General features: G+C 37.2%; 1 protein-coding gene across 1 annotated transcript in view; it reads right to left on the bottom strand.

The window, feature by feature from the left end:
* The window catches only part of snd1 (staphylococcal nuclease and tudor domain containing 1), a 167,285-nt gene that overhangs the window by 133,201 nt on the left and 13,348 nt on the right, over positions 1-20,736 (bottom strand). The window contains exons 8-10 of the mRNA XM_077234280.1: positions 20,211-20,317; positions 19,750-19,840; positions 13,361-13,465 (exon numbers count right to left, since the gene is read on the bottom strand). Of these exons, the coding sequence (XP_077090395.1) occupies positions 13,361-13,465; positions 19,750-19,840; positions 20,211-20,317 (303 nt within the window). The remainder of the gene's footprint in view (positions 1-13,360; positions 13,466-19,749; positions 19,841-20,210; positions 20,318-20,736) is intronic.

Below are 20,736 nucleotides of genomic sequence, written 5' to 3'. Positions count from 1 at the left end.
TGTTAGCAAGCATGTTACATACACAAATACAGCAATCTGTGCATTTGTTTTGAATACGAGCAGGCTGAAATTGTGCAATATTTGATCCGTGTGATGGGGTTAATGTACTTGGAGCTGTAACATGCAAGTGCAGTATGTCACTGATAAAAAAAACTCAGTCTTAGACAATGAACATATTCAATATTTTCATCTTATTATGTCCACGAGGCAGCTGTAACACTGCTGAATTGCAAAATCAGTGTCGATTGTCAAGATAAAAAGTCTTTGTCATTGTATTGAGCAACTCAAGTGTGTTCTGTGAAGACACGGAAGGCTGGTTACTGAACCGTGCGAGGAGAAATGAGAATTTCTTCGCCTGGCTGACATGCTGATTTTTTCCTGTTACTGGCTCCTAAAAATGACGGTTTGGCTGCATATACAGTGAGCACAAGAGCAGTTTCATTCTGCAAAGGCTAACAGGACAGAACAAGACCTGTGCAACCATCAGTCAGGTACGATAAGCAAAACAATCATATGTTGCTACATTAAGGAAAACTGACAAACTAGTACCACACTTAAAGGTGCAGTGTGCGAACTCCCAAAATCGTTGTTTGACATGGTTGATATCTGAAATCAAACCCAAACACTTCATTAAGGCCGGCGTGCTAGCGACTGCCGCTAGAGAATGCTGTGTTTAGCATCCTTGTTAGCGCCATCCTCAATGAAGAGAGGGGTGTGTTGTTTGGCTCTAGAAACTAGGGGAGTGAGGTTTACCTGCACAGCTCTCACTAGCTGGTTTTCATTAAACACGCAATGCAAGAGTAGATGTCCATTTACCATAGCAGAAGCGAAGCAAAATAATGCTCCACAAAAAATAAAGTGAAGATGAACGAATAACAAGCAAGCACAAAAAAAGGACATCAAAACTGTCCTGTTATTATAGCTAGCATTACAACAACAGCATTTATGTGAAACCGTAAAAACCAATGTTACTCAATGTTAGTTAACTGAAATGGAATTTTCATTTACTTGCCCTAATGTTTAAAATCAGTATACTTTTCTTTCAGAAGGTCTGGGGCCGTATTCACAAAGAATTTTATTTTACCACTAGGAACTCCTAAATCCCATTAAAATATTTTAGCTAGGAGTTTTCTCTTAAAAGTTATTCACAACGCCTTTCAGACCTACTCTTAGTAAGGAAAAATGACAACTCCTAAACTAAGAGTGAGTCTTCGTTGCTATGGATGACGTCAATTCTCATGCACGAGTTTCCTCGCAATGATCACGGTGATTGGTTGTTAGATGACAGGGCCATCATGCGGAACATAACACAGATGCAACAAATCATGGAATTACGACATCTAAATATGTCTGTGTCCTACACAAAATAATAATAGTAATGTCATCGAAATGCATATATAATGACATGTTTGTGCAGGCCCCAGTGAAGTGTAATTCTAAAAAGGCAGAAAGAGAGAGAAAAGTGGTGAATTCAATTAAATTAAATTAAGGTAGCCTAATACCCTAATGAAACCGCCACTTGCCTAATAATGAAAAACGACACTTGCATTAACACTTGCTTGGTTAATTGACATCCTATTAGTATAGAAGCTTGTTTCCGCCACTGAATAAAAATAAATTAAAATAATTGCGACTTTTTATCTCACAATTGCGAGATATGAAGTCAGAATTGTGAGAAATAAAGTCGCAGTTGTGAGATAAAAAGTCGCAATTAGCTTTTTTATTTTTCATTCTGTGGCGGAAACAAGCTTCCATAGCCTAAATAGACTACTTAAAGCAAGTAAATGTTGCTCCTATTGAAGTAATGTAATAGTTGAATGACGGTGGATTATGAACTCGCCAAAACGAAAAAGAAAGCCCAACTGGACGCAGGATCAGTTACTGCTGCTGGCCCAGTTGGTGCTGAAAAAATAAAAAATAAAAAATAAAAGGGAAATTCGACACTGGGATATCAAGTAAAACTAAGCGTGAGACATAGGAGAAGATTTGTTTGCAGATCAATGCAGCATTCCCGCTTGTGTCGCAGACCCCGGACGACTGTGAGGCGGTGATATGCGCTACAATCCTTTGTGAATGGGTCTTAGTGAGTTAGGAGTCCTCTCGACTTCTTTTAAGCTGTCCCAGACTTAGGTGCTACTTTTAGGGCTAAAATGCTTCGTGAATTACTTTTAGTGAATAAAATTAGGAGTCCTAAAGTTAGGAGTGACGCACCCATTATTTTTAGGAGTTGCTACTAAATTCGCCAGTTAGGAGCTACTTTTAGCCTTAAAATTCTTTGTGAATACAGCCCCTGAACTCTGCAAAAAGTTAAGTCTGACGACCATCTCTCCAGAAGCAATGACAAAAGAATCATTGACACAAATCTTGACCTGAACATGTGTAATTGAAGCAGTGAAGTGGTTTTAAAATATAATGGTCAAAATAAGAAAGTCTCTTAAATTGTCAGATTTAGGCTTAGTTTAGGTTGTAAAATATCATATGGTACCATAATGCAAAAATGTAGTATTTATGAAAGAAAGTTTCAGGATATTATTTATAAAAAAAAAAAAAGTCTTAATATTTTTTTAATCATACTTATTGAACCTAGCACCATTTCAGGAGATGTAAGAGCGGCTTGTCATGCAATACACCTTAGCTACTGAGGTTTAAATCACACACACCTCTCTCACATACAAAGGTTTCTTTGTCTCGTACCTAGACGCACCACTCGCATTTTCATTCCTGATTCTCTCTCTCTTTTTCTCATTAGCCAATCTCATTATCTTCAGGTGATAAATGGCCTAAGGACTCTGAAGCGCAGAGAGAGAGAGAGAGAGAGAGAGAGAGAGAGAGAGAGAGAGAGAGAGAGAGAGAGAGAGAGAGAGAGAGAGAGAGAGAGAGAGAGAGAGAGAGAGAGAGAGAGAGAGAGAGAAAGAGAGAGAGAGAGCTCCAACAACCAATCACACCCTCAACAAATACAGTGGTGCAGGGAAGACGAATTTTTGTAGGCCAAAACTCAAACTAGTGAGCATTTCTGGTTAGTGAATGGGGTTTTTGGTTAAATGCTTGAAATATACAACATAAAAACATCTGTAATACACTCTTGTGATTGCTTTGTGAAAAGCTTTCATTTGTCTTGTAAAATGCAGTTGCTAACAATTGGCTAAATGGAAATACAGAGGTTGTTGAGGACACAAAACGTAATTTAATTTACTCACTAGTCTGCTTACACAGCTTTGTTGTGTTTATAATCATGCTCTTGCAGCCTATTATAAAGTGAACGTTCAGGGAAAATGTTTTAAACAGACTGAAAGAGTTGTCAGAATGTCATGCGACATTTTGAATGCTTTACCCATTTTTGTCGATATAATAAAAGAAGAAGTAATCTTATGAAACAAATAAATAAATGTCAACTAGCCCTTTAATCAAACAAAGCCCCTTTAAATCATTCTTGTTTTTAGCCAATTAAATCTTTGTTCAGAAGGACTAATTATTCAGAAAGATATGCAAGTTCATATACACAATCTGAGGAAAGATTAGATGTGGGAGTTATGTAAAAAAGAAATAAGAAAAATATAAAAAAGTGTGGGGGGAAAGCTCCATTTTGCACTTTAATTTGTTTATCTTGATGTTCTAGATGTCATTTCGCACAAATTGTTAATTAAGCATACCCTTTTAGATTTCCATTTGATTGCCATTAATGCCAAATAATACTCAGAGAATGTCACTTAAGAAAAAGAAGTGCTGTTCAATTTAACCATTAGAACATTGAGTTCTAAAGAGTGACACCTTACTTACTAAGAAAGAACAGGAAACCTGCATAAATTGAACGTCATTTTCTGGCTTTAAATTGATGTGAAAATTCATGTTTATATTAATATATAAATTACATGTTTATATTACAAATAAATGTTTAATTTAACCCACAATAATCGTCGATAATTTAATCAATAAAACTTATCGATGGTCGATTAAGCAATAATAGATGGCGAGGATTTGGGAAAGAAACAAGAGATTCTAGCACAGCCCTATGGATCATTTTACTTTAAATACTGATAATGTTAACTGCAAACATTGTGATTCCATTTGAAAATAAAATACAACAAAGCAACATGATAGCCTACCATTTAAAAAAGACGCATTCAACGGTCTCTGTAATGAGATAAGGAACTATACATCCAACAATAACCTCCATTTAAAGTAAAATGATCCCAAATGCTTTATTTTATCAAATTATCAATCACATCGATTCATTTTACAATGCTACCCTTTTATTCAGACTAAAAAAAAACATTTAATTCAGGTGAGGAAGCTGGCATTTTTAGTGGCATTTGCACATCCTGATAGTGACTTTATGTATGCCACTGCAGTAGACGCATCTTGCAGTATTAAGGTTAACAATTGATTAATTGTTCATTTAAATGACAATCAAGCATGGGAAGGATACATCATAAATTGACATCCCTAATTCCTTTAACCATACCAAACACCAGAACAGATGAAGCTGCTCTATTCAACTATAGTGTATTCAAACATTGTAAAAAAAGCAAAAGCCTAAATTTAGACACGAGTTAGACATTTCTTTATCGTCAAGAGACAAGGACCTTGAATGATGCAAAAATGTGGAAAACCTGAGTAAAAAATTATGACTGGTATGTCAATAGCATAACTGAAGTGAAAACCTTTGAGCCTCTCGCATAAGTGCGTAAGTCACGCACTACAGTCGGAATTGACGTATTATGACCCTCAGCATCAGTCACGGAAATCGCAATGAGCAATTTAAACTCATGCAGCTGCATCAGAGATGCCTTAGAAAAATAATCAGCATTTAAGACTGAAATTACAATGCCCTCTTAAAATAAATCATCAGTGACGAACAACAGTGACGCATGGAGAAACAGAATGATAAAACAAGAAAGGGAGGACACAGGAAGAGGGAGAGACAAAAAGGGAGAACAAACAATTGAGACGATCTTATATTTACACAAATACATTATTTATAGTCAATTATATTGTTAAAAGTTCAACATGCAAATTCTAACCCCAAACTTTCGAATGGTAGCATTCATTTGAATCAAATGTAATATTTTGAGATTGTATAATTCATAAAAATAACTGATTTCTAATGCAATACATTTTAAAATGTACTTTATTCCTGTGATGACAGCTTAATTTTCAACAGTCATTACTCAAGTTAGAAATCAGAAACCAGTCATTACTCAAGTTAGAAATCAGAAACCATTCTAATTTGACTTTTTTCTGGAATCTTTGATGAATACAAAGTTCAAAAGAACAGGTATATAGTATTTATTTATTTATTCATTATGTTTTAAGGTGCGTGGTCCTTCATGTCTGACCTTGTTCTAGGGCACCCATGTGAGTCACGCTTAACTTGTATTGAACCAAGAACATTCCATTACAAAAAAAATAATTTTGTTTTACAACATCCATGGGTCATTACTCTGGAATGATTGGAAGGAAGTTCACTAGAATTCCAGGAGTCAAGCGATCCTGAAGCAAAGCAGACTCGTCTGCAAGAAAGCCTGACCAACCATGTGTAAGATGAGCCATGGAACCATACAGTGACCCCAGACAGAGGCCACAGGACACACATACACACAAACAAACACATGCCTTCAGCCTGCAGGCACAGCAGATACACACACACACACGCTATGAAAAGACACAATGTGTCATTCAAACACACACTCGGAGCACAAACACACTGAGCAAGGTGACAGCAAATGACACGGAAGAGTCATTCAATGACCGATACATTGTATATTGCTATTTCTGTAGAGAAGAGAGGGGTATGGCGGCTTCGGCTTTAAACCCAGATGTCAACATTTTCCCTGCAGTCCCCTAACACACACATACAGTGGGAGTGAGGATGACTCATTGAGCTGCTCTGACATAACTCCTCCCCCTCCACATCCTTGTGAGTGCTCCTAAAACGGCTGACACCACCACGCAGCTGGAAATAGCTTGCCATGGCGCAAAAAATAAGCCTCCATCTGGCCAAGAGAGGAAGGGGGGAAATGAACGAGGAAAAGAAATTAGGCAAGACACATGGTCACATTTCTCTCAAAGAGATAAAAAAGTTCACCCAGTCAAAAATGTTGCGATGACGACAACGCCGAAACGCCATGTGTTCGGTGTAGTAACCAAATGCCGTATTTTTTTTAATGCAAATATTAGTTAAAAACAAGAGTGGGCGATACGACCAAAAGTCTTAATTCATGATTTGAGAAACTATTTCACGATAACGATATATGACAAGATAGTTTTTCTGATTAATAATAAGAACAAAGCAGCCAATCACAAACAATATGAAAAATACAATAGGACAAAGTTCACAATTAAATCAAAATGAACAATTCTTATATTTTTATGGAATACTGCAGTGTTTATTATAGGCTTAATGATTTATCTGTGCACATTATTTCTTAGAAATGAATGTGCCTGTGTAATATTTAATCAAAATAACTTCCCCCTCCTACTTTCTTTTCTATATCTTTTGCTGTTTGAATAACATTAATGACAGAGATAGACAACAGTATGCATATTATACTGCTGTCACTTTAAGAACTAATGCATGGATCTAATACACTGACAGACTGAATTTTTTTTTTTTGGTCACAATTTATATTGTGTATTTAACCATGTACTCACAAAGAAATGTGTACTTATTGCATTCATGTATTGCAAAACACTTTTGCTACTATTGAGATGGGATACAGGTAAGGTTAGGGATAGGTTTGGTAGTATGGTTTGGTTTAAGAGTGGGGTTAAAAGGGAAGGGAAGGATCAGTGTAATTATAGATGTAATTACAAAAATTAATTACAGATGAAATTACATTACAATGCAAGTACAATGCAAAAGCATGCATGCATTTAAGTCCATTGTATCAAATTATTTTTTGCTGCTTATTCCACTTAACTATTTTTAACCATGACTGTCCCATGATTTAATAACTTGAACTAGTGCTGTGCTACATAGATATATTTGCATACCACTATATAAACGATATAGCCAAATTTCTAACGATAGACGTTATATAATCATTCTAACCAACCCAAAAGAAAATAACTTAAATTAGATAGACAGGATTAATTTAAACTTAATTTAAATTTACCAAGTATACATGAATTGAGTTTCCACATGCACCACAGTTATTTAGATGTGTGGAATGTTTAATAAAGGACTTTATATACTTGGTTGAGTCAGTCAATAACTTGTGTGTGTTGCTAATGGTTTGTCAGAGCAGCGCACTTTCATTGACTTGCAGTTTAATTCTCACACTTAAATTTAATTGCCAGTTCATAATCCGCAATTCTGACATTTTGTCCCTTAGAAATTGTGAAATAAACTCGCAATTGAGGAAAAAAGACGGTCAGACCTGCAAGTTTAACTTATCTATCTGAAACTCTAAAGGTTCAAACATTATTTCATGCTGTAACTATAGGGCTAATACATTATGTCCCCTATGAACTGCATGAATATTATGTAGAACTATTGTTGACATCAAATTCATGCTTTAATAGTAGACTAATCATTGCGTGTTTCATCGGTTCAGTTCAGTCTGTGGCTTGCAACCATAATTATCTGCATTTAGCTTCAAATGGGGTCTTCGACATTGGTATTCTATCTTTTTTGCATTACGATTCTGCCATCCAAAGCCACACCAAGAATGTTATCCTCTTATTCCATGGATTTTGCCTTTTTTCCTCTACTTGTTACCACTGTTTTTCTGCAACCACAATGCGTGCTTAGCTGCAAGTCATGTAACTGTGACGTCTGCTCCTAAATGGTCTGTAGGATCATTCAGTCAATAATAACAATTATGTAGCCACAGGAAGTAAAAAAAAAGCAATAAGTGCATTAAGCCCCAGCATTAAGTGACAAGAGCGAGAAAGAGAGAAACACTGGGCAGCAGTTGTCAGAGTTCATCTTCGTGTTGGTCAACATATCTGGCCCTAAATCCCCCCAAAGTCGAGAGAGAGAGAGAGAGAGAGAGAGAGAGAGAGAGAGAGAGAGAGAGAGACAGAGAGACAGAGAGACAGAGAGACAGAGAGACAGAGAGACAGAGAGACAGAGAGACAGAGAGACAGAGAGACAGAGAGACAGAGAGACAGAGAGACAGAGAGACAGAGAGACAGAGAGACAGAGAGACAGAGAGAGAGAGAGAGAGAGAGAGAGAGAGAGAGAGAGAGAGAGAGAGAGAGAGAGTACAGATCCCCGGGGCTGGCCTGAGGTCAGATTTGTCTCTTTGAGTTGAAGTGTTTGTACGGCATGACGCAGGGACAACAGTTTCATGCCCTGCGTTGAACTGAGGAGGAGAGAGTGTTTAAAAATCAGGACAAGAGAGAGCGAGAGAAACAGATGGCTAAAAAGAAGATAGAACTGTCACACCATGACACCAGATGTGATGCGATAAAGGGACAAGCAATAGCTCTTTTTTATGTTAATGTGAGTTTTTGTCCTAAGCAAGCAGCAAGCAACTGGACATTTTGTCAGTTACTTGGTTTCTATTTATGCAGCATTGGCAGGGTGGCCCTGTGTGTATTGTATAGTACACATGAAATACGTTCGTATTGGCCGTTAGGAGCCAACACATTAGAGGAAGCTTTGACGTAGGCTTTGAAGGATGAGAATGTGCAAGAGCCGGGGCAATTTCAAAACCGAGCGGGAATACTGTGAACTGAAAATTTAGATGCACAAAATGGACATGGACTTTTGTTTGCAGCGTCATTTTAGCAAACCCTTGCATTTGTCCTCTACATCCTTGAGATGCATGAATTCACATTTTACTGCTTCTTAAGATTTGGTTATGACATGGGGTAGAGATTAAAACAGACAAAGACTTCGCAAAATTGACAAAACGGCTAACATAATGAACTATAGGTGCCATCACATTTACGAGTCCTTCGATAAGAATCTGCACAATCAGAGAGCGAAAATGTTCCCACAGATTTTGCCCATTTTCAAGTTGGTCATGTGAATTCACTGAAAAGCTGCATGGTTTGAAAGTGACTTCTGAGTGAGTGTTGTTTCATACGTTGCTACACTATTGACAGTGGACTTTTGTTATCCTGCGAAAACATAACCACACCCTTGAGAGTGCATGTAATGTCACATTACCACTTAACTGTATACAATCATGTTGTGAACTGTCAAACTCTAACATTTGCCTCTGAATGGTAGCGAGAAGCACACGGAGTGCTGATGATTTGCATGTGCACAAACAGAAACCCATTACCGAGAGCCATTTTGATAAACGCAATCAAAAGAGTAACTGATAAAAAATGACTGCAGCTGTTCTGAAACCATTGTACAGCTGTTGTTCAAACATACGCAGTTTAAATTAATTACAATACCAATTTAAAAGTTGTCGTGTGCTAAACTATTGGAGACTTGCGAGCCAAAATTGATTAGATTGATGTAAAGATTACCAGAGATCTCGTTAGTTAAGTAACATCGTGTCAAGGTTAATGTAGCATTAGATTAGGAAGGAAAAATATAGGTACCTGTCCCTTTTAGACGGCAAAGAAACAGATATTGAACGACTAATCGACATTCACAGAGGGTCATCATGTTAAATGAAGTGAATAAAAAAAAAACATGAGCATTACCAATTTCTCTAACTTTTCTTCTCTAGGAGGATTCCTCAAAACACTACATTAACCATTTTGTAGAATTCAACAAAAACAATCATAACCTGATTTCCATCAGGTCCCTTAGAACCAATGAGACACAACAGATGTTGTTAATGAAGTTTAATTGTTTGGTTCACATAACATGTTTGAGTTTCTCCCAACGGACTTTTATTCAGACCATAGAAGTAAAGGGTCAAAGGTCAGATTTACCATGCCAGCACCGTTATTGATGAAACCTCACATTCAAGGGCAGCATGACCGCAATGACTCTAATGCTTTAGAGGAACAACTTTGCACACTACTCTCTCTCTTTCACCCTCGTCAAAGTGTGCAGCCAAGCAGGGAAAACATACTGCAAGAACATCTGGTGCAGGGATGCACTACAGAAGATACAGTCAATAAACTGAACAGGAATGCGGGTTTCAAAAGAGGAAGTACCTCCAACACCTCAATACCTTTACAACATGGCTGTGCCGGTAAAAATGCTACCGTCGCAGACAGGATAAAAGTGAGAAGGCAACATCCGAATCCTTTCTGCCAAGATGCCTTTATCTGGTTGGTTTTAAAGGATAAATGTACCCTCACCCGCCTATGGGAAAAACTGCATCTAATTGAGAAGTTCATTTATATTAGGGCTGCCCCCGACTATAAAGATTTTTCTAGTTGACTAGTAGTCGTTCATTTAAGCCATTAGTCAACTAATCGCAGATTCATATTAAATTGAATTACTTAAATATATACTGAGGAGAATACTAAACTATAATGAGCATTTATTATATAGCCATAGGCGTAATATAGCCTATTCCACTCCCAAGCGCATGCATAAAACTTGCCACAAAGTACTGGCAAAAGTAATGATTAGCAATGTGTCAGGAAAAAGTAGGGCTGTGCAATTAATCGTAGTTGATTTCAGCTCCCAACGATTATGAAAACAGGATAATCGAGGTAAAATGCTCATTGTCCCGCTACCGCATTCAGTCCAGTGCACTTTCAGTGCACTTTTGTTCCTCCCTAAGCCAAACTTAACATCCACATCAGCCGAAGTGAGTGAGGGTTGTAAAATGCAGACTACAAACTGCGGGACATGCTTGATATCTAACAGTGTAATGACTGCTGCAGTTATTAATGTTAATCAAACAAGGAAAGACAAAGATAAAATCACCTTCTGCTCTTGAATTAATCATTTTTGTAGTTTTAAATAAGGATGAGTCTATATTTAATATATACAGCAGTGTTATTTTACATTTGATTACTTTTTTTCATTTCTGTTGTAGACTACTTAGCTAACTAATATCGCTTCACACATTTTTTCTGAAAAACCAGTTTATTTAATGTATTTTTGTTCTGTTGTATTTTTCATTTGAAAGTTATTTTCTTTGTTCTTATTTTATTGCTGATTGTTTACTTTTCTGCAACTGTTTTGAGGACTTATCACTTACATTAACCTAGTATTAGTTTTTAATGAAGTATCAATAATTGTGAAATTTCACTGACATTTAAAATTACTCATCATATCATGAAATAATGAATGTTAATGATAATATTTGGGGCAGTTGTGGCCTAATATATAGAGTCGGGCTTGTAACCCGAAGCTTGTGGGTTCGAGTCTTAGTACCGGCAGGAAATGTAGGTGGGGGAATGAATGAACAGGACATGCATTCTTCTATTAACATTTTGGTCGACTAAACCTCTTCTAGTCGACTATTAGGGGGCAGCTCTAATTTATATCCATTTAAAAGTAAAAAAAAAAAAATTTATAATGTGAAATAAGCAGTATAGTCACTACATATGTTCTTAAACATCTCTAAAGCTTACATTCATTTAGTTTTAGATCATTCGACAGATGTTATGGCATTGTGGAAACTGGTCTGAAACTAGTTTCGTTAAGAGACACACAAAATGCTGCTGAAGTGAGGCAGATGACATAGGTGTCAGACAGACATTCATGCAACCAAACATTGCTGGTTGGTCACCATGGTATTATGATAATTACATCATGCTGCTTAATACTTTAGCTCACTACCATCTGATCTACCTTCCGCAGGCCGAAAAGACAGGAATTAAACCGAATTTACATTTTCTGTCCGTGCCAAACTCGCCATGATGCATGAGTGTTGTGGATACTTGCAAGGTCATTGTTATGCAGTTGTTAGTCAGGGGTTTGAAAACATCTTTAACCTTAAAGGGAAAGTTCAAAAAATGTAAATGGTCAATTTACACAACCTCATGCGGTTCCGAACCCCTAAAACTAACATTAATCTTCAAACCCCCTTCAACCTCAAGATATTTTGAAGCAGGTGGTTTGGTTACAACAAAAAAAAAAGACATCTCAAAATATCAGTACGTTCCACTGAAGGAAGTCATACAGGTTTAGAACATCATGTGAGAGTAAATCACAATTTTATTTTTTAGCTGAACTATCCCTTTACGTCCGGCAATAGTGATTTTTACCTAAAGAGATTATAAAAGCACAAATGCTGAAAACGGAACAAAGAAACAGTCTGAAATGGCACTAACAACACCTCATTAAAATGGTTGACAAGATACTACAAATTACAAAGATCAATTTCTGTCTGTCTAAATCAAACTTCCAGGTTTCTCTTTCGAGAAAAATGTACTTGTCAAAATATTACAAAACCTAAAGAAATCCATTTTTAAAAGCTCTCTGGTTTGTCTCATGCCTCCGAAGCACGTATGAGATCTAAATACATCCGTAATCTTTATTGTTTTGTAATCATCACTGATCTGATTAAAGCCATCTTTAAGCTGCCAGGATAGAAACACGCAGTGATCCGAAAGCTCGCAGCCGCGTATCCATAGATACAGACCCACAGCTCCGCATTCCAGCTCTCTGTTTACATGTGCATGACAAATTGCGACTCTCTGAAAGCCTCCTTTAAAAATAATCACAAACTTCATTAAAGATTTCAAACATATTGCAACATCTATCAAAAGCAAAAGAACCCAAAATAAAAATGTTCTAGCAACGGTAGTGCCAAAGTCCTCCCTAATAAACTACATGTCTAATTTGCTCAAAAAAAATTACCAACATGCTGAATCATCGTGTCTTATTACAGGAGGTCAAGGGTCAGGAAGAGAGTGGCTAATTGCAGAGAGATGTTTACACTCCAATTTTAACCACTTTCAGTTGAAGTACAGCTTGCTGATACGCACACACTTAGCCTAGACAAAGAACCCATTACACATCAACTCTCATTAACAGCCTTAATGGGTGTGAATAAGAAACAGACAAGCAAATTTCTAAGCGTTTGATGACCACAAAAATGTGCGAGCATATGCGGCCCGGCAAAATGAAGCTTCCATATTAATTTGTTAACATCTAGCCAATCAAAAGTGAGCATTTGAGAATTGCATTGGATTGGTATGACATTAATAGATGAGGAAGAGAGATTCAGAGAGAGCGTGTGCTCATTATGGGAGTAGATCTATAGGGCTTTTGGCTGCAGTGCAGCACTGGTGTGTCAGAGCGAGTGGAGGCGAGGAGGGCCGGTGGGCTACTGTCTCTCTAGCTCCCCCTGGTGTCCAGTAAAGACATTGCTCTGAGATCTGAGTGTGAAAGATGCATGAAGGGTGGAGATCGGCGCTTTTAAGAAATGGAGGAGAGAGCGAAAACCATCACATCAGCACTTTGCTGGCACCCAGTGGATTCAGTAATGGCCTTAGTGACAGGGATATCCAAGGACAGACGTGCATTAACTCTTACCTCGCCTTCTAGCCTTGGGGGCCTGATACTGGACAGGTGGATGGTCTTACACTCCCCAGAGTTCAGCTTCACCACGATGGCATCTGCGTTCATGACTTGCATGACCTGTAGAGAAGAGGGCAAAAAGAAAATTAAATTAAATAATGCAGAGAAAGAGAAAGGAAGGTCAAGTTACCCATGAAAATTCTGGCATAATTTACTTGCCGCAAGTTTGACAAGAACCAATGACGTTTCATACAATTGATGTTTAACCTCCACTATTAACCTCATATTTGAAAATTTGATATTTTGTTGTCCATATTTGATGTTATCATCTGTTTTGAAGCACAACATACATAGCTAACTGTTTAGGGACAAAAAAAACTGAGAACACAGCGATTTTGGAACCACAAGATGATGAGCAAAGTCGTGGTCACACAAGACTTTGAGCACAAAAAAAGTTTCCACAGACACTGCAACAGTCGTAATATGACGTCCCACGGTTTGCTAAGCTGAACAGCCAAAAAGCTACCAATAACTGATTATAGTACCAAAGATTAAGAACACACTACAAATCCTGGGCCGAAACAAAGATGCTCAATGACAGCCCGACATTGGCTTGATGTGTAAACTGCCAGTCAAAACTGAAAAAAATCGCACATCTACAGCCATTAAAGCACTGCATTTGTAACATTTACCACCTTTTTCACACTCAAACTGCCTGCAGTGGTCGATTTTCCCATTTTAATTTTTTATAAGTGTTTATTTGTCAAATATTTGTCAGCGACCCTAACATTCAGGAGTGTTATCGAGAGAGCGCACGAGTAGGTGTAAAAAAGAACGAGAGGTGGCGAGCAAGCTCCACTTGGAGGACGGGAGAGACTCACTTGTTGCCAGAGAAACGTTACTGTACTCCACCACGAGCATTCTGCGGCACAAAAACAGCTGCAAACAAAACACTTCTCCCACACTGTTCTCAAAAGAACATCCCTCCTCTCTATGATTCTCTCATCCTACCACCATTACTTCACCATTTCACTCACATAAGACAATGAAAGCGAGCCAACAGGGAACACAAAAGAGCTAAGACGGAGAGAGTAGTGAAACGGTCAATTTAGCTTAAAGGAAAAGGGACAGGAAGCGGATTAAATCGAGCACTTAGAAGTGTGTTAGAACAGATCTACTAAAGAAAATTGAATAAATGGCCCATATGGACATTTAATAAGGAGAAATAAACTTGGTTTATTTACAAATTATACATTTTTTGAAAAAAATGTGAGTGAGGCTTGAACGCACAGAGGTTGGCACCATGATGCTAGGGGGTCCATCCCAAAGAAGCCACGATTAAATCAAACTAATTATAACAACCATTTAGATTTTATTTCCCCAGTGATGTGAAGAGATTCCTGAAGTCAAAACTGGTATGTGCTACCTTTGACATCCAGATTGTGTGACAGAATCATGTTACATTACAGATGAGAGGAATAATGCATTACATGTGCAGGCTGCATCCGTCGCGTACGTGGACCATCCGGACAAGACGACAAATGTCACAGAAGCTCTGATGTTTAGAATCCCGTCTGAGTGCATCATATCCGATGTCATCTTATATGATCATCAACTCAAAGTTATTTAATATAGGAGTCAGTGATGTGGAAGATGACGGGGTAATGGATCATATTTAATCAAAGCTTAACAAGCAGAGGAATGCCTTCAAAAACATGCATTATGTGATCTGAGCAAATGAAGACAAAATTACAGTCTTCAGAGGGACCATGAAGAGGAAAGAAGAATGATATGAGCAGAATTGCGGCACAGACTGATAGATCGTCAGGCTTTGAACTGAATCTTCAGAGTGGAAATTAAACGGATCACTTGCAGAAGCGCTAAGCTCGGCTGTGATACAGCAAAGAATGTCAGTCTATGCATGTGTGCTGCTTATAAGCACACTCTGTGCCAAATCAACAAGGTCACCTGAACAAATTAGTGGGGGGGGGGGGGGGTGTTTCTGTGTGGTAGTAGTTGAGGAGAACTGGGAACTGTAAGGAGAACATTTTGCCGTTTCATTAGCAGTCACACATGCAAGGCACTTCACCGCAAGCTGCCAAAAGAGATCTTCAGCCCAAATTCATGACTCACTCTGGTACTGCAGCCCATTGAACACGACAGGGAGCCACTGCCACCTACAGATCATCACTTGAACTACATCATAAGGAGTATGATGTTGTGCCCAGTAAACATTATATTTATATATATTTGGTACAAATGTTGTTGTTTTTTAACGTATACCTTGATATTTCACAGTGCTTTTCTCTACTGCATTTTGCCTATACTGCTCATTTATTTAACATCTTCAACAAAAAAACTAAAACAAAAAAGTACTATAGTAATGATATAATATGGTAATTGCATGGTGCTTTTGATACATGACATAGTACTGAATGATTATTATATTAAAATAGTGTTCAAAAGTTAGGAGTCCGTAAGCTATCTGTTTTTGAAAGAATTATCTTATGATGATCAAGGCAGTAAAACCGTAATAGTGATTTTTTTTTAAAAAAAAAACAGTGATACTCTGAGGATTCTTTGATAAATAGAAAGTGAAACAAAAAAGCATTTATTTTAAATATAAATCTTTTGTAACATTAAAATAGTCTTTACTGTCACTTTTGATCAATTTAATGCATCCTCATCCAAAACTATATATTTTACTGACCTCAAACTTTTGAACCGTAGTGTACATACCATGCTATTTACAATGAAGCTTTATTGTATGATTAAGTAACAATGGTAGTACCAAGTTAAAAAAATATTTCTATAAAACTTGAACCATATGTAGATTTATAAAAAAAAAAACACATTGGCCTGAAAATATCATATTGTAATAAATTGGTTATAAAACTACATATGGTTCAAGTTCACGGTTTACAATTAACTTCAAATAAACTTTAGATTAACGTGTAAAATCTATTTTAAAATGGCAGTTTCACTTCACACTCACACAAAGCAACCTTAGCTGAAATGTAACAATTCTTCTAATAGAAAAATATAATTCAAATATTATTATTGGTGCTGTTGAATAATACTATTATGATTATTATTTATTACTAATACTATTACTGTTGTTATTATTATTATTAAACTCTTTCTAAAATCATCTGAAGGCCAGGAAATGCAAGCCAATTACAACAGCTAGACCGAAATGCCAGGACAGAAACAGCTTACAAATACTTGCCATTCTGCCTTTGTCAGTAGCTTTTTCAGTTGAGTCTCTCTCCCTCACACACACACTCTTAAATACACAGTCGCACACAATTTCAAAGTATATCTTTCTCTCCCAGCTCAAAGAGATCTGAGGCAAGCTAAAGCTCATATAAATGTTTTATTCTTCACTTCTGGTATTTTCTGACTCAGACAAAAAACACACTTTTGTGTCTGCGGATTTTGAAACTAATTCTGTAAGCAGATTGCAGAGCAACACCTTTACATAACCAAAGGCCAAGCATTAATATTTTAAAGGTCTTGAAGTTCAGAGAAACAACCTTACTTTAAGGAGAATGGAGGAACTTTCTGCAAAAGCACAGTTGCTGACTTAGGAGAGAGCACATAGTGTCAACATATCAATTAAGTTCAGGCGGCAGTGGTTTAAACAAAGTTAACAAACCTTACTGGTGTAGCAATATCAGTAACTGCAAAAGGTAACCTTACAAATTCTTCTTTGATCTTAAAGTCAACATGAAACCACATTCAGAGCCCCTTTTACCACCGTAATGCGATGCATTTCCAAATGAAACAAAATATTCAAAAAAGATGAGGAAGAGAGAAGAGATAATGATTTTATCCATTGGGAATAGGGTGGTGCAGGAATGACATCAGAACCCGAAAGTCTAATTCGCCGGTGGCTCCTTTGAGATTTTCCTATGGTGTTTTATAATGGGTTTTGGGTTTCATTTATGAGTTAAATAAAGCTTGTGGTAAAAACTTGACAACTTTACATTTATGCATTTGGCAGACGTTTTTATCCAAAGCGACTTGCATTGCATTTCAAAGTACACATTTACTTTCTCATCAGTTCTTGCTTTCCCTGGGAATTGAACCCATGACCATGGCGTTGCAAGCACCAATGCTCTACTGTTTGAGCTAAAAGAAAGCACTTTGACATTTCAAACCCCAAGGTGTCTAATCAAGTAACTTACGTTTTCAAAAATTAACAAATGCTTCAAAATTCACATTTTCACTATGGGTGTGTGTAATTTAAGTTGTAGAACAAAACGTCAAAGTATAGTCACATTTTGTTTAGCACAAGCTTTTATTTTACACATAAATCGTAAAACCCCATAGGAAAATCTCGAAGGAACCAGCTGCGAATTAGTCTTCCGGGTTTCTAACGTCATCACTCGAATAAGATTGTGAGATGTGATCAGCAGCCTAAAATAATGATGTTTGGAATTTTTTTAACACTGCTTTTCAAATTGCATCTCTTGTGTCATGTTGGTGGCAAAAGATAAAGTCATTTCAGAATCTTACCGACCTCAAACTTTTGCACAGTAGTTTAAGAAAGAAACCAGGTCAATTTCATGTTCAATCTAGAGTCTCTTTCAGACTTAACTGATTTTCTAAAAGTCAAAACTTAAGAAAGCAAATAACCCTTCAAGTTATCATTATGCCTTTTTCTTCCCGCATTATATTCCAGGCCAGTGAAAGCAGATATTCAGCGGTAATTTAGCAGGGGAGCGCTGAAGACTGCAGCTGAACAGAACCGCTGAGACGGCCCAAGGCAGACTTTACAGAGTATGCAAAATGAAATGAAACACCTGAGACCTGAAAGGCCTGCCTCGCTGACAGACACAATAGAGAACAAGGCGTCAGGGAGATGAGTTTGTCAACCGCACTCAGCACTTTAAGAGACTGCGGTGCTCAAATATTCTTCAGAAGCCCTGTAATAAAGGAGTTTGAAGAACAGACAGAATGGAGACGGTCATTTGTTATCATGTTGGGTCTCAGCTGGTGAAATGTCAAGCTTTGCTAGAGTGGAAGCGTCGACCTAAACTCTGCAGACTTCTCATGTTATTTATAGACATAATAAGCAAAACAAGTCTTAGTCTAGAGATCAAGAGTTTGGCTGGAGGGCTGATTTTAGATCTACAGGTTTCAGTGAACTTCAGTGAGAAGTTTTTTAGAGTTCAGAACTGCAACATCTATATAAGAAATTAGAAGGGTAACAATCAGATTAGATGTATGGCTCGTTTTGTGGGTCAATGGCAAGAAAAGGTAAAGAAATGTAGGTTAAAACATGTGCCGAATTCTTAGAATTGTACTCTTGGTATTCATGGTTTTGAAATAATAGCGGACTCAAATATCATGTGTAGCCATCAAGTAAAAAGTAGTAATATATGTGATTATTTTTCTTATAACCTGAATACATGTGAATGTACATATCTTAATCTTTAATTGATTTTAATTTTTTTTTTTTATTACTAGAACTAACCTTACTTTGTAAAAAAAACCACATACATTTATTTGATATTTTAAGAGACTAATTGACCTCGACACAGTCATGAGGGTCTGCAGGGCTCCTCTCTGAGATCACTTCCTGTTCTATAAGAATGTTTCTGAACATATCTGCATGTTGGTTGCTCCACATGACTTTGATTAGTTTTCAATTACTCATAATATTTTGAAGGGATAGTTCACCCAAAAATGAAAATTCTGACATCATTTACTCAGCCTCACGTCGTTTCAAACACGCAAGACTTTCGTTCATCTTTGGAACACAAGTGAAGATATTTTTATAAAATCTGAGCCAGTTTTGTGCTCTCCATTGACAGCTACACAACTACCACTTTGACGCTTCAAAAAGTTCATAATGAGATTGCAAAACTAATCTATATGAATTGAAAGGTTTAGTACAGATTTACTGAAGAGACTCGATCACTTTATATGATGAAGCATCAAATTGTCAGCTGCGTTGCTGTCAATGGAGGGACAGAACTCGATCAGATTTCATTAAAAAGATCTTCATTTGTGTTCCGAAGATGACCGAAAGTCTTATGGGTTTGGAAAGACATGAGGGTGAGTAATAAATGACAGAATTTTCATTTTTGGAGGAACTAACCCTTTAAATGTAGCAATGTAACAAAGTAGAAACAGACAATTTCGTCCATATTGTGGCTTACATCCAAGTGTAACGGATGTATCGAAAAAGAAAAACGTAGGGCTTTCAATGAGCTTTTTGTCTTCATTTTGATTTTCATTATTTTGGTTTCATGCATTTTAAAATGATCAAATCTGGACAAATAAAATTGCATTGTGTCATTGGTTCTTGTATAGCGATTCTGTGGTTTGTCGCCATTAAGGTTGCACAGATTGAAACCGAAATACTTTCAAACCAAGTGAGAACAAAGACTTACCTTTGCTACGAACTGTCTGTCCTTCTGGTCCAGATTGGCTGTGGGAGCAACATAGTCTTTCCAGATTCTTACTTTACGCTCTTTCGCTGAACTACAGGGTTTTAGAGAGAGAGAAATAAGGCATTTTACCAAAATGAAGCACTGCATAAAGGACATCCGTGTGCACTTAATTAGACATAAATAAAGACACAACCTTGTGTGTTCCTACCATATTTCATTGCGATTGTGTCTAACGCTTCAGTAAGCTAGCAGGTGGGCATAAGGGCAGGTGTTCTTGAACAGCTGTGTGATAAGTTGCCACATTTGCTAAACTATTCTGCTGAAACATGAAGTAAGAGCAGCCTGAGACAGTCTAAAGCACTTAACAAGCTGCTCTGTCTGATCCAACAGTCGAAATGTCAGGCATATTCGAAATGTATAGAGAACTAGGGCAGACAACTGTCCGACTCAGAAGCACTGACCGCTCTGCTGCTCTGAGTTTCTCAGCACCCTGGGTATACACAGCCATTGACCAGTCCACGCAACGTGCAAAGCCTTCCTTCAACAGCAACTCTGTGATGTTCCCATTCTGTAACCAACACACAAACACAGGGTTTAAAATCAACAAAGAAATATCAGAAACCGAGAAAAGAAAACTACAGACAGTGCAAAGCTTGTGCCATTTACTAATGTTAATGTGCATCATATTGTTAATGAGGAAAACAGCCTCACACATTGTGTGAAATATACCACAGATTGTGTCTGATACTCTGATTGTGGAACTGATGTATCGCAATAAATAAATTAAATTTATGAATAATTCTTAACATTGATACAACAAACATGTGCATAAATCTAGACCTGTAGATCTACTGATTACAGCCTTAATGTTTACTGTATTATTCACCCTAGGAATGCCAAAATACCAGTATTTCACTTAATTATCGCAAAGTTTACTTGAATGCCTTATATTGTTAGATATCTCATGCATTGTTTACTTTTTTGCAT

Source organism: Siphateles boraxobius, unplaced genomic scaffold (assembly GCF_051911475.1).
Source record: "Siphateles boraxobius isolate OS27281-9 unplaced genomic scaffold, OSU_SipBor_1 19, whole genome shotgun sequence".
NCBI lineage: Eukaryota > Metazoa > Chordata > Actinopteri > Cypriniformes > Leuciscidae > Siphateles > Siphateles boraxobius.
The sequence above is the reverse complement of the archived record's forward strand: the minus strand, read 5'-3'. Positions and strand labels throughout refer to the sequence as shown.